At 50.0% G+C, this 22,936-nt stretch overlaps 1 protein-coding gene across 1 annotated transcript; it reads right to left on the reverse strand.

Moving 5' to 3' along the window:
* Positions 1–1,006: 1,006 nt before the first annotated feature.
* On the reverse strand, positions 1,007–22,908 carry PURG (purine rich element binding protein G). Its single transcript, XM_074540416.1, has 2 exons — positions 22,654–22,908; positions 1,007–21,646 (listed from the first exon to the last, which is right to left on the reverse strand). The coding sequence occupies exon 2, from the start codon at positions 21,631–21,633 to the stop codon at positions 20,620–20,622; it is 1,014 nt and encodes a 337-aa protein (XP_074396517.1). The 5' UTR covers positions 21,634–21,646; positions 22,654–22,908; the 3' UTR covers positions 1,007–20,619.
* Between the last annotated feature and the right edge of the window lie 28 nt (positions 22,909–22,936).

Raw genomic sequence — 22,936 nt, forward strand, 5'->3', positions numbered from 1 at the left:
GCCTGGATTCTTTCTCCCAGGGTTTCCCCACAGGATTTGTCTCCCTCCTTCCCGTGATGGCATCTATCCCCATGGGCAGCACTGTGAGGAGCAGCAGGGAACATTACAACATCTTGGTAAACTGGGAACAAAAGCCAGGGAGAAGTCAGAGGGGAGGAAAGAGGCAAAGAGAGGGGGAATGCTGCCAGGAGAAGGGGGATGAATCTCTGAAAATGGACTCTGTTGCTGTGATGTATGCACAGGGATGGATTCCGAAAGCAAGGAGAGTAGCCAAACCCTCACAAGAATCCTCCCAAAATGTTCCTCTCGGACACAGCTGCATCTTTCAGGGAATAAAAAATGTCCTCCTGCAGCAGCCTGGAACAATTTTAATCCCCAAACAGCTATTTTGGGGAGGAACCTCAAAACCTACAAGCCTTGCAACAGGTTCTGTTTGCAAACGCAGGCGAATCTGGAACATTTGCCTATTCCCTGTATCGAGCCTGCCGGCTGATTTGATTACTTCCCTGGAAACGCATGTGCAAATCGGGTTTGCAGCCTTCGGAGGGCACTGCCTTCCGCCGCGCCGGCTCCGGTGACTGATGCCAGCGTCTCGCTAATGCGATGTGCAGGAAGAGCCGGCGGTGCCCGCAGCTCGCGGCCGTAAATCCCTCCGTTCCCAAATGCAAAACACTGCCGTCGGAAATGCCTCACCCTGAAAAAATGTGTTAGCAACAATTCTATCGCTCAGATGAAGCGGGCTGAGGCACAGCCGCTCCTCTGCCACGCACTTACCCGGATAGAAGGAGCCGATGATGGAAGATTGCGGGGGGGAAAGGGCATCAAATTGAAAAGCCCCGGGGAGATGAATGGGAGATAAGGGAGAGAAAAATATTTACAGCCTGAAATGATTCCCCCTCCCGGAAAAAACTTCCTTCTCTTCTCCCTGGGAAGCGCTCAAAGGAGAGCTGTGGTGCAGGCACCTTGGAGCAGGGGTAAATCTGATGGTAAGAATCCGAGCAGACAGTTAAGACTACACAAGTAAGCAAATTTATTTGAGGACAGAACAAATATCGTGGCAAACAACAATATGCAAATTCAGTTGAGAACAGGGGTAAATATCAGACTTTGTTTTCAAATCGATATAAAATATAGTCAGATTTCATTTTGTCCAAAAAGCAGCTCGCATGAGGGTGGGGGGTTGGAGGGGGTGGCCCTGTTCACGCCATCCGAGGTGGGTGTCACCTGGAAAACCTCAGGCTCGGGAATGATGCTGGGAGGAGACGGAGGCACCTTTGGGACTCTAAATTTCCACCTCCGTTCTCCTTAAAAGCCAATTTTTGCCACAAAGCAAGGGGCAGGCTCATCCCCTCCAAGACCCTCAGTGCCCACCCACCTATGTTTGGACCGAGCAGCCCCGAGAATCCCAGCTGCTTTTTAGGGTTGGGCAGCTTTGAAGGCACCTGCACCTCCTCTTCCTCACTGGCTCCAGTGGCTGAGCCTGAAAAGCCAGCGAGGGAGCAGCTCACTGCAGATGCCAGAGGAGTGAACAGGGCAAAATCCCCTCCTAGGGTGAAGGTGCTGGCGAGCTGCTTTCTAGAAAAACCATCCCAAAATAAAAGCAGACATAGAAAACATTAGATTGTCAATGAGGCTTTGAAACAAATTCAAGTTTATCCTTAATTTTTCTCATATGTGTGTGTGTGTATGATACAAACAGACGAGAAAGACGTGGTGGACTTCAAGCTGGGGACGGGCATGTGGTCAGTTGGTGTCCGCAGGAGCACCATCAGACAGGGAGGAGTTAGCACCAGAGAGTTTGGAGGAGCCAACTGAGCACATGCAAAGTCCTTTGGGAACAACGGGGCAGTGGGGATACATGGAACAGTCCATTAGAAACAATACAAGGCAATTCATGAGTTTTCATACAGTACAATACAGTCACTGATCAATTAACCCTTTCAGTACAGTACATGACAAGTAACACTTTGCGCCCTGTTAGCACTAGGAAAGGAGGGTTTGGGCTGCAGAGGGCTGGCTGCTTAACTGGCCCTTCTGCCCTTGGATTTCAGGGACTGTGGATTGCTTCGGCCGCTTTCCCGCCCCAGCTCAGACAGCCCGAGCCCAGCCTGGCTCCTGGGGGGATGCACTGGTGGAGCACAGTGCCACCAGCCCATCCTCCCAAATCAGGGAATCCCAGAATCCCACAATGGAAGGGACCTTAAAAATCATCTAACTCCACCCTCCTTTTCACCAGACCAAGCTGCACAGTGGTCCTGGTTTGGCCACGGGGATGGAAGAGCCACCCCACTCTGCCCTGTGGCAGCCACCAAAGTGATGAGAAAACCTCAAATTGACACTCCACCTGGCCACTTCTGCCAAAACACGCAGAAAAGGGTTCAGGAGCTGCCCTCAGTCGGCCTCATGCCAAAGCTGCTTCTTCCCTCAGGCGTAGTGAGAACAGGGTCCATTGGAAAAGTGCTAAATTACAGTACATTGGCATTTCCATATGTCAACTATTGAACAGCAAAACAGATTGTTTGAAAACAGAATCAGTATCGTACAGTAAGTTCACACTTAATTCTTCACTGTTTCTACACTTGTAACACATGCATTTTATTTCCATTAGTTTAATGCCAGTAGGACCAACATCCTCCAGAACAATGATCTAACATTAAACAAAACCTCCTAAGGAAAATATTAAGCATCACATAAAGTTTCAGGAGAAAACTTGTTAATTAGCATCACAAGGTACTCAGATTTACATTTAGGAGTTTTCATGCCATGACTTTAAAACACCTTTTGGTTAATATCCTGGGGGTGGGGAAAAACAAACCCAAGAAAACCAAACCAACCCAAAAAAAAATTTAAAAAAGAATGTTTTGGGAAGAAATCTATTTCTCTGAGTGTATACACACCCAGGGAGACAAGCACGAACACATGGGCCAGTGCATGGGTGTGTGCACAATTTTGTTTTGATAAACTTGACTCATTTCAAGGGCATTTTCATGGGTCCAAAAAGACTTTCAAGGAAACAAACTCTAAACTACTGAAGTAAATTAAAAAGTCTCTCTTGGAGGAACAGAAAAGGTTGGTAAAGCATTGCCTGTGTGCTGTTACAATGCGCTTCCCACGAGCTATCTGAAAACCCAAAAAACTAAAAATTTTTTTTTCCACCTAAAAGGTCCTTCCAGAGGAAAGGGTGCTGTGTTAGGATTTGCATTCAGGCCTCAAATGTGACAGGCAGGAGAAAACACTTAATTCTACCTTCCCAAAGGATGAGATGCCATCTCCAAAGGACAAAAAACTACACCTGAGGGGGAAAAAAAAGACAAAAAATACCTGTTCCACATCCCCCTTTCTCCCAAGCTTATTTCCAAGGACTCAGTGAGACTGGTGGGCTTGCTGGGGGTGGGGGGGATTTTCCAAATGGTTTGCCTTTATCCTGGTGACAGTGAGCAGGATGTGGGCTCTGAGTCACCAAGGTACTTTCTGAAAGGGCTGTTCCCTCAGCCACTATAATTCTGGGGGCTCAGACAGAGCAGCAGCATCGCCTGGTGCTATTTCTTTAAAGCTAAATTTGCAGGGATAATTTGGCTGGGGATTGGGGGGGGGGGAAGGAGAAAGAGAACCAACCCCACCCAAAATGCTGATTTTATTTCTGTTTCTACATCCGTGACAGAGGATGCAAGAGCATAATACTTGGGGTTGCTCAAGATTTGGGGTTTTTAACCACCTTGGGTTCCCAATGAATATCCAAGCCCCTGAAGAAGGAAGCCAACAAAACCAGCCACTAAAACTGGAGCTGTTTAGGAAAACGCCTCCATCTGCTGCAACAGGGAAACCCAACACACCCATTTCTTTTTGCTGCTGAAGGTTATTTCCATGCTGGCCCCTTGCTAGCAGCAGTGAAGGAGAAGCCCTAATTCCCTTCTCTGCATTCTCACTGATCACGCTGCAGTGGCAGGGTTTATCCGTCAAGTGTCACCGGGGAGAAACTCCCATCACGGAGGATTGCCAGAGAAGGGTTTGGATTGACTGTGGGCTCATCAAGGATGATGAGCAGCAGTCCCAAGTGTGGGTACCCTGGCATGAAGGGAACATGGGGCTCTCATACCCACCATGATTCATTTGCTGCTGTGGAAAACCCACAGGGGCTTTTAAAGGAGCAAAACCTCACCAGGTGGTTGGGAGTGGGTGGTTTGGGGCAGCAAAACCCAGATTACTCAGCATCCCAGGGATCACCATTCCAAATCCTAGAGATTTCTGACTATGTTTCCTACTAACTCTACCCTGCTGCTTTCTTGCTGGCAAGGGAGCTCTGATCCCTGGCCTTCCATATGGAAATACCACAGGAATTTAACAGGAATAGCACATCTGAACTGCCTCTGAACATGAGAGCTGATCAACTCCTAACAACGCTTTCCAAATCCAACAGCAAACCCCAGGGTTATTGTGCTCCATCTTCCAAATGGTCTGTAAATCTTTTTTACTTCAAAATGCCTTTTGCAGTTGAAGCCCACGACCAATCCCAACAGCACTTTCAGTGCAGGCACAATGATGGCTTTTATTGCAGTGGCTTGAGCACAGCCTTTAAAGGCACCAGGCTCTCAGACTGGTTTGGGCTGGGCTGTCCCATGGACTCACCGGGGTCCCATACCAGACACAAGAGCTCCCGCGCCGCTCAGTTCCAGGTGCCAAGGAGATGGTCTTGCACCATCCCAATCCCTTTTGAGACTTCTCCTGCATCTTTGGTGTTTTTAAAAGCCATGCCCTTGGGTCTGCATGTGACCTCGAAGTTTACAACAACCACCACGTCTGCCTGTAGATGTTGGTGCTGTCGTGTAAAACAAACTTGGATGGGTAAATTCCCTACTCTCAGGTGGCTAATGGATATGTAATGAAAATCAGGCACTGGACAGTGGTCCAACACACCTCGAAATTTTCTTCTGATGGCCCCTACATAATTTACACTGCGCCTAGGAGGGGAAATAGCTGGGGAAAAGAAGAGAGTTGAAAACTCAGTGCTAACAGTAGGTACAAAAGTGCAGTGCTCAGTTTAGTCCAAAGCAAAGTGACTGCTAGTACTTAAAGTGCTAGTCCCAGCGTTGGTTTGGTTCAGTGTCCGAAACACGGGGGAAGGCGGGGACGCTACCCTGGGGGAAATTAAAAACAGACAGCACTGCAACTGCACATGCCACACCAAAAGTGCTTCAAATCACGCCACGGCTCAGCTTGTGAACACACACGAGCAAACGACTGACACCTTTTAGGCTACTATAAAGAACAGCTCCATGAACTCCATCACTACGAACCCGCTCGGGAAGCAAGCGGTCACGGCGCACAGAAAACAAAGGACGAGCCCACTCCAAAACCAAGAGCCTTTAGGAACACTGACGAGCCTTTGCAACTAGGATACTCAAAGTCTAGCGAAAGCAGCCTTGCCCAGTGTCTGCAACAAGCTTGGCCGATGCTTATCATGCACTTTGCAGAGGCACACTGCCTCCTCTTACACGCTATCTTACAGCTTAGCCTATTTACCTATTTACTTGTGGTCTGCTTCGTTAATTGCAGCTTCCTGACCATGCATTAAGCTGGCTTGTTTCTCTTAACCACCCTACCTGCCAAAGGACACGAACACAAGGACAAGACGATGAAGGAGGTCTGGTAAACACTGGTTTTCATGAGGAACAAAGCTCCAGAGAAGGACTTTGAATCAGCACGCTCCTGGGGAGAGGCTGGGAAAGGAGGATTCATCCCAACAGATGACAGGCATTCCCTTTTCCCTCGGTAAACACACACTTCCCACCAGCTGCCCCATCACCAGCCTGATCCCTCTTCACACAAAGCAGAACCTTTAGTTCTCACTGTGTTTCAGCAAGCACCCCAAAAAACTCACCACAGGACCACCAACTCTCCCAAGTGTTGTACAAGGCAACATCTGGCTGTGTAACATCTGGCGCGTCCAAGGTGGATGTGGATCTTTTCTATGGAGAAAGCTCTTTTTAAGTCAAAAGTACTGAGTTGCTGGAGCTGGCAGGATCTGTTGGGGATGCTGCAGGTACAGCTGCAGACATGTTTCTCCTCAGAGACCTAGCACTAGGGAGATGGTTTTCCAGCAGCAGGGAACACTAATATCCCAGGAGTGAAAACAGAGCTACCAACTCACGTCACTTATTTCCCTTACTGCCAGAAAGAGCTGGATTTAACACACAAAGAGCAAGGTTGTGCATACAGGGGATATCGATGTACACAACTGGAAAGAAAGGAAAAGATGTGGGAGCTGGAGAAGTGCAGTGTGATATGAGCAATGCCCTGCAGTGAGGAGAGCAACAAGGTGCATGGTGGGGAAACATCACCATCTCAGTCCACCATCCAGACAAGAAACTTCTGGAATGATATATCCAGGGGAATGTACACAAGCATGTGGATGTGGTCATGACCCTGCCATCCAGCAAGGAACAAGTCCATCATGGGGGAAAAAGGGAAAAGCATGCCAGCCTTCCCTAAGTGATGCTGGAGCCTTGTGGGATTAAAAGCAATCACTGAGCAATAGACTGGGCAAAGAAGCATCTTCCAGGACTGTATTCCAGGAGTGATCCTGCAAGACTGGCACATCTCAGCATGTGCCATATGTAGGCACTGGGATCACATTTGGCTTAAGTAGCGTTGACCTCAATGTTGAGACCAAACCCAAACACTGAAGGCATGGACAATTACCAGCCTGAGAACTCCCGTGCCAAAAGGACTCCTTTTCCAGGTCTTTTTATAACATGTTCTTTCCTGTCTTCCGATGGAAAGGATTTTTGGCAGATGATTTGGAAGTGGATAATAAATCTAATGCTAGGACACCGTGTCCAATTGCTCAGTAATTTCCTGCACGGCTCTCACCAGGAAGTTTACGCGTGGCGCTGCATTTCTGCCGCTTTAGTTTCTCCTACGGATACATTGTCATTGTGTGTGACACTCCTTATAATTCTGCCTCCACCTGGAGTGGCAACCTTGTTAAATTTTTAAAAAGAAAAGCTATTACAGGTTTTTTAGGAGAAAAAGCTTCTGCTTGCCCGTGACCTCACCTTTAACCCAAGCTCCAGATTTTAAAGGCATTTATAAAACTCTGCTCTAGCCACTGCTCTAGATTTTCACCTAAACATCCTCAGCAACTTGCCCAGTCACCAAAAAACAACTGATTTGAAAGTTTATTAGGAGCAGTAATTTCTTTTTGGAGGCGGAGGCTTTTGCTGCATTGAAGGCTGCAGATATCCGTGCACTGGTTTTCAGTGGTGAATCAAGCAATTCCCAGACACAGCCTATTTCCAAGGAAAACACCAGCCCAGGCTGCTGGGTACCAGAGACACTACAGTGCAAACTGAAGATGCGGGGCCATTTTTAATTCTATGCTAATTATCGCAATAAAAACCAGATCCTGCAGCGGAAGACCCATTCTGGGAAGAAATAATCATCCATCTTTCCTAGCTGTAGCTGCGCTGCTGGAGAAGAAGCTTATTTACAAAATAGCAATCTCCAGGAAAAAAGCTGTTATCGTTGCCTGACAAAGCCATATATTCTGATACCTTCTGGGGGGCTCTGTCTGGAAAATTCCTCTTTGAAACCCAATGCCATAAACCTCAAATATGGAAGAACCCCGTCCTGTTCAACAAAAGGCAGCTGTAGGGCTAATGCAACCCACCGTGACACAGAAATGATGCTTGGAGATCCCTGCTTTGAAATTCCTGCTTTCGTTTTAGAGCAGGAAAATCATATGACCTCTAAATTATTTATATGTGAAAAGATGCTTTTAATAAAAGCATCAATGGTGTGTAAACAAAACCCAAGTTCCTAAAGCAGACTTTCCACATTTTGTATGGTTACTTAAATGTGGATGAGAAACATCCTTTTTCCCCCCTGGACAAAAACATCCACCGTGCAGGATGGCATGAAAATGCCCTTTTTTAGTATGCAGGAAACACAAGAAGCCAAATAAAGCCATGAACCTGCAGAGTGGTTGTGAAAGGGATGAAGAAAACCCAACCAAGCAGCAGGACTGCAATCTGTTCCTGTGCTCCCTGAAGAGCCTCTCACAGCAGATTGCAGTGCCAGACAATCTTAGGGAGATGGGAACCTGCACTTGGGTCCCAGCCAAGACACAATCTTCCTCCAAAAGCTGCTTGGTGCTACTACCTATGGAAAAGACTCTGCTCCACCTTCTCCATCCCTCCTAGCTGGGTATCCATGAGGCCTACATCCAGTATTCCCAGGCACGTTCCCAGGGAGCAGCAGAACAGCTCCGGTACGCCGCCCCGCTGCAATGATGGAGCCTGAAGACGGGAACATTGGACCACAGGGACAGCATGTTGAAAGCAAAACATTTTATTACCATCGGTTAAGCTTCATAATGCACGCTTATGAGTAACAGAGAGGTTATATGGAGATCACTTTGCTCCCTACCAACTGCAGCTTCTGGGATTAAATGTAGCAGCTGTTGAGCGGAGCGGAACGGGACCAGTGCAAAGAAAAGGAGAATAAAATACATTTGAAACGGTGGGGGGTAGCTTGGCAGAAAACAGGCCCCTGACCTGAAATTCAAAGAGAAAGGTGTATTTTTTTGCTGCTGTACCAAAAGGCACGGTGTCCTGGACAACAGCTGGTGACCAAGCACTGCTCTGGAAAGGCACCCCTGTAACTCAATACCCACCTCAGCAAGCACCACCTGATATGGGCACTGCAGCTCCCACACAACACAGGAATGTCAGAGTGGAAGGCTCCTCCTTGGGGCCACAACTCCTCTGCAGTCCAGGATGCTGCAAAACCAGGAGCTCCTGACTAATCACACCCTCACAGGAAATTCTGGTGGCCATGGACCACCAGGAGGATGGATGACAACAGAACCTATCCTGAATTCTGGATGGTTGATCTCATTCTGATATAGCTCAGCCACAGCATCCTTCAAGGCTCTCCTGGGGTTGACTCAGATGTGTGATTTTTTGCTTGTTTTCTGTCCACTCCCATGAAACGTTTTTGACAGTAAATGCCAGCCTGGGATGGTTTCTAAAGAACACAAGTTTCTTCCAGCAGAAATTGCCCCTTCAGTCTAAGATCAAAAATCCAGTTATCTTTCCTAGAGGTCAGAGACCATAAAAAAGCTATTTTGGACCATCTACTGAAGAGTCACTAACACACTTTACCAGCACCATCTTTTCTAAGCCCAAATCAGTTTACCTTCCAGCCAATCTTCCACAAGCAGCTTCAAATTGTATCAAACCCTATCCAGAGGAGCACTCTGCTTTCCCCTTTCCTGATATTACTGCTCTCATTTCACAATAGTTTCTGCATTCAGACAGAATTCAAAGGAGAAAATGCCTGCGCTAGTAAAAGAGGACTCCGGTTATTGCTAGCACAAAGCTACCAATTTTTCTTCTTGCAAACAAACCACTTGGCTAGAAAGGTGGGCAGCTCTTGGAAGACTGAGAGCCTGGAGGAGGCTGGTTTTTAGGCTGAGGCAAGTGAAAAATCCCCATTGTGCCCTCTTGCTTGTTTTGCACAGCATCTTCAGCCTCGCTGAGAGGAAGAGGCTGGCATGGGTTTTGAACAAGGAGAGAGAGCACCTCAAGGGCTACTACAACAGCTCGAGGGCTGCAGAAGGGAGCAGGAGAGTGAACTTCCCTCTGTGAAGAGCCTGAGGAGCGAGGTTTAGGGAGGTTATCCCAGCTTTAGAAGGTGCCTCCTAAGAGCAGGAAAGAGGTGTGAAATGCAACAGGTTAAAGTGCAGCTTGATGCTGCAGGCAGGAGTTAAGTGGGCACCACCTCTGCTTCCTGGTCTGGATTGGGGGTTTTCTCGGGGTTTCACATCTATCAGCATAAAACACACACTGCCAAGCAGATGGTTTTAAGCTCTCTTTAAAAGAAAAGTCTCTGTAATATGCCTTCACCAAGGTAACCCATAGTAAAAAGCTGGCAGCATCCATGAAAATGTTCATCAGGCGACTGCAGCACCTTCCTCCTCTTTTTTAATTTCTTTTTTTAAAATAAGACAGCTAGAAGGAACTTATCAGTGGTTAGCTCAAAGGGTTACCCCTGGCAGCACTAAGGGATGACTGTGCTGACATCAGCAGTAAATGCTGCTCTGGAGAGGGGGCCGGGATGCAGCAGGATTACGAGCACACTGCATGCTGGCACACACTGATCCCAGGACAGACATGCCTCTGGGCTCTCCAGAGAGGATGCACCAGAGGCAGAAGAGGAAGGATGAAAGAGCTGGGCTGCTGTGGTATCCAGGATAAAGCTGTTGGCAGCTTCCCTCTGAGCTGTAATAGGACACACAGTACCTGTGGGTGGTGGTCCCTTGCCTAGCTCAGGTGTCTGCTGCCACTTTGACCCAGGTGCTATGGGCAGGCTCTGGTGGTCCCTGGTCCTGGTGGCTCCCACTGCAGCAAGCAGAGTCAGTACAGGACTGTAAGAGAGTAGACAGGAGCTTGGCAGAGGCACAGCTCTTATCTCCACATCTTCATGCTTTGCTGTGGGCACTCTCCTCCCACGTGCCTGAATTTACAAACCCACATCAAACCCCTGGGTCGATTCCCAAACTGATTTGGAAGCATTTGCTATTACACATGCAGAGAAAAGCGACTCTAATTACTCTGCACCCCATTTAAATGTCCCGGGGAGAATGAAATCCTGGCACTGCTCAAAGAAACCAAATTGAGGTTACACATAACAAAGGATCCAGGCATGCCACTGAGCCGTGGTGGGAAGGAAGAGCCTGAGCTCAGAGCAGCACTTGCAGCAGATGCAGCAAAGCTCATCCCTGGGGAAGCTGTCAGACATTGCCTACAAGCGAGATGGTGCGCGCCGGCTGCTCGGAGTCTGCCACCAGCACAGCTCCAGAGCTGCCCCAGGGAACTGCTCCATGGAGCCCTCTCCACATGGCAGCCATCCCTGCGGGAATGGCTGGCTGCAGGGTTAAATAACTCCTGCTTTGCTGCAGCTTCACCCCAGGAATCTGCCCCAGTCCAGAGGTAACGTCGGCCAGAGCCCCACCAGCCATGCAACAGCTGCAGAAGCACGTGAGAGCTGTGGAACAGGATCCCTGGAATAGCTGAGGCCAAAACACACCAAAACAGACAGGGAGCAAAACGACTGTCTGGGAAAAATATAGCCAGCTCCACATCTTTTTGTCCTACATTGGCTGCAGCAGCCAGGAGGGAACCAAGGCACATTCGGGCTTTGCACAACATTTCCAGAGGGATTCATAATGAAAGCTTAAGGAAAAGATGCTGAACTTGTAAGAAAAAAAAGAGGTTTAGGGCCCTCAAGCCAGGTCATGAACAAGACACGAACTCTGTGATCGAGCAGGAAAAAGGGACAACACTAGCAGGATCAGGCACTGCCAGCAAAGCGAGAGGAGAATGTCCCTATGCACTCAGCCATATAAACACCTACAGGGGTTTCTGCCTGTGCTGCTTTAGTGACCTTGATGTTTGGCAACCAGATGGAGCAAGAAATGTAATGCCAGATTAAGGGATATGCTCTGAGGTAAGAGGCACAGAAGTTTGGCTCACCTTGTGAAACAGTGCCTATTCTCAGCTTACTGGTAAACATTTCAGCAGAAAACTCTTTCCCTAATTTTACCAGGATGGGGGAGATTATTAAAAAGGCTTAAATTAAAAAACTTCATCACTTATTACAGGGATGTGCACATAAACTGAGTTGTTGAATCTAGGATAAATGCTACTGCCAAGAACTAGATGAAACCCTTGCCCTCTGTTCTTGGCTGTCAGTAGCCTCTGCTCACCCCTGCTAGGATATCTACCTGGGAAAAACTCTTTTCAAAGTGCCACCAGCACAATGCTCCACTTTTCAAACACTCTGCCATGCTCGTTGGAGGCTCGGGAGAAAGACTGTCCTTGGAGGCCACTCAGTTCCCTCAGATTCCTGTCTAGGCAGCCCTATAGAGATCTCAGAAGTGTTCCAACATCTAGGAGGAAAGAACAAGCAGTGTGGTGAAGACAACCCAAACAGAAAACGCATCTACCTGCTGACTGCACACTGAGCTGCATTTACTCCAGAGCAGTGCTCCATCACCTCCCTCTCAGAGCCTAAGGTCTCTGGCCTTAGATTCCCCCTGCCAGCTTCCTGGGAGAGAGAGAGAGACTCTCCTTTTCCATCAGGTACCTCCCAACCAGGCAGCAGCACAGCAGCCTCCTCCGTGCCCAAAGCAAAAGTGACAATTTGCAAAACAGCCACAGGTCCAGGGGGAACGTGCAGAGACAAAGCAGCTCCTGCTCAGCACCAGTTGCCAAGGGAAGCAGTGGGAGCACTGCCAAGGCCAGGCTGGGCTCACTCCCTGGGAGCCCTGAGCTTTGCTCTCGTGCTCAAAGCCGGCGGGGTCGCTGCTGCCAGCACACAACGTGCTCCAGATCCCCCCTGGACATGGAACAGCAGGGATAATTGATTTATGTTCAAAATACCAGGGCTGCATTGGCACACCCAGCCTTTTCCCTAGGAAGAGGAGGGAAGAAATAGCTGCCTGACACATGTGCCCCTCTGGAAGCTGCTGGGATGAATATATATTATACATTCATGTGCAGTGGTGGCACTGTGGGACAGCAGGAGCTTCTCTCTCCTTGGACCTACAGAGAACTCCCAGATCTCCTCACACTAAAAATGTTACTGAGGGAAAGTTCATGCCAGTATTTCTGTGATTCCTGACACACAATTCTGGGAGATTTAGGAACATAAGGGAAAACCTATATTTCCAAACATGCTGGCACAGGGAGCTTATATTGTCATTTATTGTGCTGTCCCTGCATTTGTGTTTGAACAGACTCATCAGAAAGCAACAAGAACATGACCAGAGCTAAAAATTACTCCATGTGGAAGGTTCTGTATTTCCTTTGTAAAGGATGCAGAAGAGACCTGACAACAGCCTTTAATTATGTGTAAGAGCTGCAGCAGGGAAGAAACTAAACTGTTTTTATAACTCCTCTGCAGAGCATGGCCTGTAAGGCAAAGAGCAAGAGAATTAGATGGAAGCAAGGGACACATGGACTGGACAGCAGGAAAAGTATCTGACAGGAAATAGGGTGAAATAGCTTAGGGAGGGAGTGTCGAGCTGGGAGTATCCAGCATGAGAGATTTGAAAGAACAATTTTTTTCCAGGTTGTTCAACTTGGGAAAAATATGGATGCTGTTTGCTCTGTACCCGGCCCTGAAATGCACATTAGAGGCATCCTTGCACTTGGCAAATTGAAGTTCAGAGTCAGGTAGGTTCCAAACCTTCCAAACACTACATTTCACCCCAAATTTCTCCCTGTCTTGCTTCCGGATACCATCAGTATTGATCAGCATCGGACCATCACAAGAACTCTTGCACTCCTTTGAGGTAGGAAGGTGTCATCCACCCCCTTTTAGTAGTGGAGAACAGGCACAGGCAGGATAAAGCCAAAACAATCCCATCTCCATTATCAGGAGGCCCAGCTCCACACACTGACAGCTTTCCCAGAGTCCAGACAATTACTCCAGCACTTCACTGGTTCAAAGCACAGCTTTCAACAGCTGTTGACACCGACCCCGGCTGCACCTCAGCCCTCAGAGTGGCAGGTCCAGGAAAGCAAAGGCGGTACAAGTGGTGATCATCCTCAGAGTCTTGTTAGAAACCACACAAAACCCTTTGCAAAGGCATGAGATTGTTCTTGAAAGCCACTTTCGTTCCACTCTGATCCACTCCAGCCTTCACCAACCCCTTTCCTTGGAAATGGAAAAGAGCAGCTGCCCCACGGATACACACAACACTCCATCACTCATTCCTGGAGCAGGAGGCAGCCAATGTGGAGCGAGGCTCTGGTGAAAAGCACACACAAGCATCCATAAGTTGAGATGGCACCAGCAAACCTTACAGGCCACCAACAACTGAGTTCTCCTCTGAACTTCTGCCTGTATTCCTGGGCAAGCCCAGCAAGAGCCCAGCCACGTGAGCCTTGAAGAGCGAGCTGTAAAAGCAGTAACTCCACCCATCGGACACACTTGGCCCCGGTGGGATTGTTGGCAAGGTTAGACACTTGCAGAGCGTGTTACTGATCCCAAAGAGGAAGGAGAACCAGCCCAAGAGAACCACCCTGGTCCCTGGGGAGTACAGCATTAGGATCCAGGCTCTGTGTCTCCTTCCCCAGCTCTGTGGGACTCCAGTGCTGAAGGTGCTGCCCATTCCTCCTACTAGGGATACAACCATCACCATGCTCTATGATTCCCTGGAGCACGCATCCTGTCCTCGCTTCCCTCCGCCCCCTCCTGCCTTTTTGTTCCTCTGCCTTGGTGAGAAGCACTTATCTCTGCTCTTACTCCCCCTCTCCCTCTGCATTGTGCCAACAACATGTGCTCCCAACAAGGACCAGATGGGAATACTTGTAAGAGCCTGGGGTTAACCCGTGTCTTTTATCCCACATACTCTCTGCTGTTTTGAAATGCAGATTCTATTGCAGTGTAAAGATTTAAGGTTAGTAGTAGAGTATGTTGATATTGCTTGTGAAACCCATCTCGCTCCTATTGCACGCTGATCATCTCCAATACGGGAAACAGAACAGACAGATAGTCTGTTTAATGTCTCCAAGGGAAGGACCTATTGGAAACAGGGGGGAAATGAGTATTTGCAATATGCCCGTGCATATCTATCTCTAATACTCCTCTCTCCCTCGCCTCTGCGTTCATTTGTGCCCACATATGAATTGACAGATGTTGTGCCAGTGGGGCTGGGCACAAAGCCCCGGCTCTCTCCGGCTGCCAGCAGCCGCCACCGAGGGCCATCTTTGCCTCCAATTAATCTCTGCATGGCAAACGATCAGGACCAAGAGCAGACGCAAACTCCCGCCTGCCGGATGGATTTCCTCCACTGTGGTAAGAAATCCATCCGATTGTCTGTGTCCAACCAACACCTCCCAGGCAGGAGCAGTTACCCCTCCCAATTTAATACTGGTGTGTTGGATGGCTCTAAAACCCCCAAAAAGACAGAATATGCCTCTTTAAGTTTCGGCTCTGTGCAGAGCTAGCAATTTCCATGTGCCACTCCAAGCGTTTCTGTGCAGCCTAGCAATTAAGAAGATGAATTAGCAAGTCGTTAATGACGGTTTTACTGGGGGGGGCAGCCAGGCCCCTGGAGGCCAGGCTAGTAGGAACACCACCACATTCCCCACACGTAAGAAAGCCAGCAGGCACCTGCACCTTTCCAGAAGTTGGTGCACACGAGAGAGCCCCGAGGCTGCGGGTCCGGGTTCCGCGTGATGCCTCCCTCTGCACGGGGAGGGAGCGATCCAATTACATCCATCACAGAAATGCCAAAACGACATCCGCCTTATAAAACCTCAATTTACGCTCTGACATTTCTGGAAAACCAATTTTTAATCCATGTCATCTATCAGGAGTTCTTGATATTTTACTTCACCTCGATGCTTTATATATACTGTTGCCTTTATTGAGGTGCAGGTGGGGAACTGAACACAGGCTGACAAAATATTAGGAAGAAAAATTGATGTCAGCCCATAAAGGCTTCCGCAGGTTTTGGAGGAACAGAACAGCAAAAGATCTGGCTTTAGCTTTTTCCAAATCCCCCAAATCCAGAAGCACCTTCTCCCCTAGCTGGGGCTCTTTTCCTGTGGCCATGACAGCCTCGTTTGGGTGTAGCTTATGGTGCAGCCTTTATATCCACTCCTTCTTGAATAAACTCTTAATTTCAAACACAACCTTTACATGAAAGCAAAGGAAGGGAAAGGTGAATTTTAGACATCACATCATGTTAAATCATTAAAAATAAAGGGCAACTTAATTTTGGAGTAAGCAGCATAGAAAATTAAACAGAAGGTCTAATTTTCTTCAGGAATTCTTTAATAAATTGCATATATCTAGTGTATGTACAGCAAAAGTGGGAATGCCATGAAACTGAAAAAGCTTATTAGATAATTTTTGACCTGGTGCAAAATCTGCCCAGTGAAAATACGCAATAATAAACTCCTTTCTACTATAAAAATTACTAGAATTGGAAAACAAGACTGCAAGTCACGCAAGCAGAAGGCTTCCTAACCACCAGCAGCTCACTTCCCTGGGAGTTTAGGTCACTTCAATAGGCCATAGGGGAAAAAAATGATGCAATTATCAGACTAGGACATCTGTAGCTGAAAAAAAAAAGTGCTGACATTGATTTTGGTAATTGCTCGGGGGTTCTTTTTTGTACAAAGGACGTGATTATAATACTTCTGCTTGGGATTTTATGAACATGGCAGTACAGATTTGCAGAGCCAGGGGTTGTAAAATGGCACGCAGACATGACGTGGCCGGCAGCTGCCTCTTTACAGCTCTCACCTCTCCTCAATGACGCCTCCAAGGAAGAGCTTTGCCTTCTTTTAACTACGCTTCCCCTTGCTGCCCTGCTGAAAACCTACAGGATTCTTCTGAGGGCTGCGGCCAGGAGCTCGCGCCCAGCCCTGGGTGGAATAACGTGTTTATCCAGATCGGTGGCGGGAGCAGACGTCCCCTCCTCAGACTGCACTTCAGATAAATAAGGTTATTTCGCTACGAGCTACTACAGGCTACAATATACTCACATAAATATAGTAATGCCTATACGTGGATATGAATCAGTATATATCGGATACAGATAAGAAACACTAACGACGACGAGTAGATACCAATAACCACTGCAGCTTCTCGCTGGGTAAAGTCCACCGTCCATCCAGGCTGCACGCAGGGAGCCCACGAGGGAGGGTTCTACCCTCTCCACACCAGTGCAAAATGCTTCCCAACCCTTCCATAGCTCTGTACTTTACCAGGAAAGCTGGCTCCGTGGGCCGGACCCAACACAACGTCCCCCCAGCTGCAAAGCAGGGGAAGCCCCCCAGCCCCTTCCATCTGGGGTAAGCTTTGCAGGGACCACCCCACCTTTGGCGCCAGCAGCAGGGAAAGCCAGATACGGGGCAGCTGCTGGAGTTGGTTTTGTCAAGACTACAAGAGCAAAGCTCGGCTTTAAGCCTCGACAGCAACATGGGGGACCCGGTTTGTGGAAGGGGTGAGGAGCCGCTGCGACGGCGGAGCTGAGGGCACTCAGCAGCTCTGCAACATTGCAATGTAAAAAACCAAATCATCATTCCACTCCTGGTGGTTTGAGAGGATCCTCAATACAGTGCCTGTCCTCCTCTAACACACGAGCAGAGCTGGACCGAGCAGGATCAACAGGTCTCTAACAGGCAGGTGTGCATGCAGGAGACGGCTTCTCTCGGCATTAGACTACGTTACCAAAGCATCCCCTTACCGGAGCGGGAGCAGAAATGTGCTCCTAGCGTTATTTACACAATATAAAGTGCATTAGGATTTAATAATTCAACTGACAGACTTTCTGCCGGGACCATAGAATTTTGAAACAGAGGTGAGGGCTTGAATAGGAAATTCTCTCATGAGAAAAAGAGGTTCAGACCGGTGCTCTTCACCCTGTCCTCCTAAGGATTGTTTTTGGCCGTTCTTTCTAGTGCAAATAAGCTTGTGTTTTCTCAAGTTTAAGGGACATGGCAGTTTCAGGGCGTCAGGAACAAACACTTAAAACACATCAGGGATTCAGCGTTCCGGAGCTTTCTCGCTGGGCCCTCCTGGGCACCAGCAGCCCACGTGGTCACTGCTCTGGGAAGCTGAGGACGCACTGCCAAAAATACAAAGGAACCCGTTTCCGAATCTCACCATTCAAGTCTTGCATTGCTACACTCCGAGTGCATCCCTACTGCTCTCCAGCCCAACATCCGCTTCCCATCGCCTGGAGAGCCGTCCTCCCCCAACCCAACACCGGTGCTTCCCGTGGCAATGGAAACCCAGAGCCGCTGCTCTACCCATGAGAGATCGGCAATGAACGTGAAGATCCCGAGCCAGGTTTGGATACTAAGGTGCATCCTGTGCCGGGGGAGTAAATACATGAGCGGATCCTATGGGATACCTGCATGCCAGAACCAAGGCTGGCCATCGCTGGATTCCTGGGTGACATTTACAAGAAACTAATGGCATTGGAAGGCCAATTCACTAACAAAAGATAAAGAGGTTTTTTTTAAAACGGGCAGCAATAAGGAAAGCAATTTTGCATCCTTTTTTGCATCTTTTAAAACAGTGAAGAAAACATCCCTTTCCAATCATGAGTAATTTCCTCACCAATGCTACAGGAACACGGGGAAGGCAGGAGCACTTACAACACACTCGGCCACTTAGGCCAATTCCAACCCAGGAGCTTTTACATCCCTTGAGGCAAAGGCGGGCAGGGATGGGAGATGCCGAGCACACACAGGGAAGGAGAGCATAAAAAGTTCGTACATTCATAGCTCCGGTTTGTTGGACTAGAAGTGAATTTTTTTACCTCAGGCACTGTGACGGGCAGCAGCAGTCAGCGATGCGCTAATGTACGCATCAACGACTCATTCACTAAATTCTGGTTTCACACCATAACAGGATGTGGAGTTCTTTTAACGTGGGGTTTAGTGGTTTTTTTTTTTAATTGACCTGTTAAAACCATTGGGACGAAAGCCGTGAGAGCGCCGATGAACCAGGACCCGCACAACGCCCGCTGATTCATCATGGTCCACTGGCTGTTCGAGTGATGGAGCGAGAAACCTCTTCCAGGTTTGAAAAGGGACCTGAAAGAGCAACCTACGGAGAAAGGGATGGGAGTTTTTGACACTAAGCCAAAGGCTTGGTTGCTGTAACTGCTATATATGGTTTTAAAGGGGGAATCACCTAAAACAGTGAAATTAACTTTCTTACTTCTTGTCACAACTGTAACATTTTCCTAAAGGTTCTTTGGTGACTTTGGTGCAAGCTGTTATTTTTTTTCTTTTTTTTTTTTTCTTTTTTTAAAGTTAAAACAGATTAACTAGTTTTAGTTCCCAAACTAAAATCCAGATTATCCTCTTGGTTCCCAACCCTGTCTCCCCAACCTTTCTCATTATGACATTAACAGGCAACAGCATTCGGATTGAGCGTGGCCATGCAGTGTGCAGGTGGCTCCAGACTCAGAGTGGTGAACAGTCTTGGTTGGAGATAAAGATGTTTCTCAAAAGGTTTAAAAATAAAACAGGTCATGGCTGCATGGAAAAACAGCTGGTCCACATGCACACTAGGCCACTCTGTAATGAAACAATTTGAGTGATTACAAATATCTGATCAGACATGGTAACGCCTGCTTAAAACAATCTTAAAGGTGAGCAACGCACTACTAGAAGTACCTGGAGCTCAGTCAAACTCCTGCTGGTTCAGGGGGAAGAAGCTGGTTGCCCAAAGGCTGGACAAGCCCCTTATGCTATAAATATTCATGTTTTAAGAAACACAGAACCTTTCACCAGCCTCCCAACCAGGTAATTGCACACATTCTCCCTCCAGGCAGAGAGTTAATATCACGAGATTTAAAATTACATCACAAAGACTCCAGGATGACAGCAAAACCTTGGGGCAGGCAGGCGAGATCGGGACTGGAGCGGTTCAAGGACAGCTCCAGCTCCGAGCTGGGGAGGAAGGTGGTGATGGCAGGGCACGGATGTTGTCTCCCCAGCACCACCCACAACCAGCACAACAGAAAAACCAACGGGGCATCCACCACAGCTTCCAAAATGCACCATGAGCGAGCGTGACAGAGATGCCTTTCTACACGAATCCAGTGGCGCACCCAACACCCCAAAGGTCTTCCCATGCTAGGAGGAGGAAAACACCCAAAGGCTTTCCTTGCCCATCCCGAACCACATCAATCTGGAAGAGGAGCCGGGAGCCTCGGCCGCGGCATTCCTTCCACCTTCCAACACCCGCTCCAAGCCTAATACAAAAATACCTTCTGAAATTTTGGACAAAATGCATTAAAAATAAAAAAAAAAATCACCAGCCTCTAAGGGGCAGAACATGGAGATGAGGAGTGGGTTATCATTCACTGCCATTAATTCAGGAGGCTGAGCACTCTGATGTCCTGGGGTACTCAGGTGATCTGGTCAGCACAAAACTACGGAATGAACGACAGCTCTTCTGCCCTTCATTGGCATGTGACTGAGGTCTGATGGGTTATCAGGACTTTACCCATAAACAGACTATCGTTTCCAACTCAACAACCAGGAGATGTCAACTTTCAAACCTCTCTCCCTCCTCACACACAGACCAGAGATTCACGTGGAGCCGATTTTTGCCATAAATGCTCTACGACAGTGCTGCTTGGCCTTCAGACCGGGCATGGGCAGAAGCCAGTCCTGAAAAACTGGTGATAAGCAGAAACTGATACATTTCATGGTAAGGTTCAGGGCAGGGGTACTTTTGTATCGTGTTTAAGTGCAACACAAGCCTTTTCTAGACTATTTAAAGGTCAGGGTGCCGGATTTTGTTTGTGCTGATACTCGTACTTCCACAGTCTCCAACACTCGAAGCAGCTGACTCATACGGACTTGGGAGGTTGGTCCTTTTCTAAGACACACGGAGATGTTTTGGGCATAGTTTAACGTGATAACCAGACTCCTATAACATTATATACTGGAGTTAGCAAGAACTACCAGAAAAGGACTTTACAAAAAACTGGGGCAACTTGGAATTACTATAGGTCAGTCCCTCTCACCAATTTCTGCTTGCTTTGTTTGGTTAATCGTCCAATGCACTCTATTCCAGACCCTCTTGCTCTTCACCACTGTCCCCTCTGGCATCCATTCTTTTCTCTTTATGGCTGTTGTAAATTCTCCTCATCTCTTCTTCGTACTTGATAAAATTTTCCCCGAACCGTGTCCACGCTTTGTAGGGAACTGTGATGGTGTTACGGTAGGGCGGCCTCACCTCACTTACCTTCAGGAAGATGCCGTACCTGTTGGATCCCACGTCGAAGTAGAAGCGCTTGTTGTCCACTCGGAAGGAGGTGCCCTCGGGCAGCTCCGGGGGCTCCTCACCTCCCCCCCGGCGATCCTCTATGTCCCCCTCGCCATACTCTTCAATCAGCTGTACCAAAGCATCCCTGAACTCGATCATGCCCTGCGCCGGCAGGACGATCGTCTGCTCCTGTCCCAAGCTGTGGCCGAAGTAGCCCATCATGCCAGGTCCCCTGCTCATGGTCTGCCTAATCCGCAGGAAGCGCCCACGCTGGTTCTCCTTCAGGTCCAGATAGTACTTCCTGTTGTCCCTCTCGATGTACTCCGTTTTGAGGACGCTGTGAGGGGGCTCTTCGGAGCCCACGGAGGCCGGGGGCGAGGGCGGCGGGTGCTGCGGCCGCCTCCGGGGATGCTGCTCCTTGTCATTGCTGTGCTCGTGCCGGTGCCCATGGCCGCCCTTCAGGCCCAGGTGGGCGTAGTGCTCGATGAAGTCCCCCAGGCAGTCCTTCAGCTCGGCGGCCACTGACAGGGAGAGGGTCAGCTTGCTCTTCCTGATGTTGTCCTGCCTGCCCCTTCCTATCCAGACCTCGGCGATCTTCAGGAAGCGGCCACGGGAGCTCTGCTTCACATCCAGATAAAACCGCTTCTTCTGGATGTCCACCCTCTTGGAGGCCAGCTCCTGGATCTCCATGCAGCTCCCCTGGGAGGAGGCCGGGTAGTGGTACTGCTGCTGGGACTGGGAATAAATGTTCCTGTGCAGGCCAGAGCCTCCCAGGTTCCTTCCTCCTCCTCCTCCTCCTCTCCCTCTTTCCATCTTTACCAATCAGCTGGAAACAATACACAACAGAGACACAGATAACAACATCAGCACCAGGGGCCTGCTCAGCTCCTCGGCGGCGGCTCCGCTCGGCGCCGCTCTCCCTACAAAGGCTCCTGCATCCCTCTCCGCTGCCACTGGCACGCAGCATCGCAGCCCGAGGATCCCGGGCGCTCTTCCCCTCCCGTGCTCCGGCTGCCGGACCATGGAGACCCGATTCCAGCAGCACTCCCCGGCAACACTCCCTGCCCTGCAGCCCACCTGTCCTGCCTTGTGGTGCCACAGACCCTCCAGCTGCCCCACGGGGGTGGGTTATGGTGACCTGTTTCGGGGAGCACTCACCCCTCTTCCCGGGCTGCGGCTCCCCTCTGCAGGCTCTATCCCCGAGCCGCTGCCTTCCCCCTCCATCACCCCCTCTGCTCTTCCTCCCAGGGCACGGGGGCTGCACTGGGGTTTCCCCCAGCACTGCCTTCCTGTCCCCCGCTACCCACGGAACCCCCCGCCACTGCATCTCCTGCCCCAGTGCCCTCCAGCCTCCAGTTCCTTCCCCCGGTAGTGCCCCAGTGCCTCTCTGGCCCCTCACGGCCCCGGTACCGGCCCTTGGTGCCCTCAGAGCCCTCCAGCACTGCCCCCGGTAGTGCTCCCCTGGCCCCCAGCGCCCCACTACTGCGCCCCAGTGCTCCCCATCACTGCACCTCCAGCCCCAGCGCTCCCACAACTTCACCCTTACCCCCCAGTGCCCCAAAAGTGCCGCCCGGTACTCCCAGTACTGCCCTCCAGCGCCCCAAAAGTGCCGCCCGGCGCTCCCAGTACTGCCCCCCGGCTCTGCCAGTACTGCCCCCAGCGCCCCAAAAGTGCCCCCAGCGCTGCCAGCGCCGCCCCCGAGCGCCCCCAGTGCCCCAGCGCGGCCCCCCCAGCGCCCCCCGGCACAGCATCTCCGGCCCCATCACTGCCCCCCGCAGCCCCGCGGCCCCTCCGCGCCCCCCGGAGCCGCGCTCCCCACGCCCCATCACTCACCCCGCAGCGCCCATCGCCGCCGCTGCCCTTCAGCCGCCGCCGCCGCCACCGCCCGCAGCCGGCGGCCCCGCCGCCCCCCCCCCGCCGCGCAGAGCCACGGGCTGGCGCTCCCCCGCCGCCCGCTCCGCCCCGGCCCTCCCCGGCCCGCCCCGGCCCCGCCCGGCCGAGATCGGCGGCGGCGGCGGCAGCGCGGGGGGCGCCGGGGGGTGCGCGGCCCTTACGACGCCGAGACTACAACACCCACAGTGCCCCGCGGCCGCCGCGGCACCGTGCGTGCGCGTCA

This window comes from Zonotrichia albicollis, chromosome 5 (genome assembly GCF_047830755.1).
Source record: "Zonotrichia albicollis isolate bZonAlb1 chromosome 5, bZonAlb1.hap1, whole genome shotgun sequence".
Taxonomy (NCBI): Eukaryota; Metazoa; Chordata; class Aves; order Passeriformes; family Passerellidae; genus Zonotrichia; species Zonotrichia albicollis.

What these genes read in the sequence shown, in the direction of transcription:
- PURG (XM_074540416.1), bottom strand. Translation starts at nt 21,633, where the DNA reads ATGGAAAGAGGGAGAGGAGGAGGAGGAGGAGGAAGGAACCTGGGAGGC.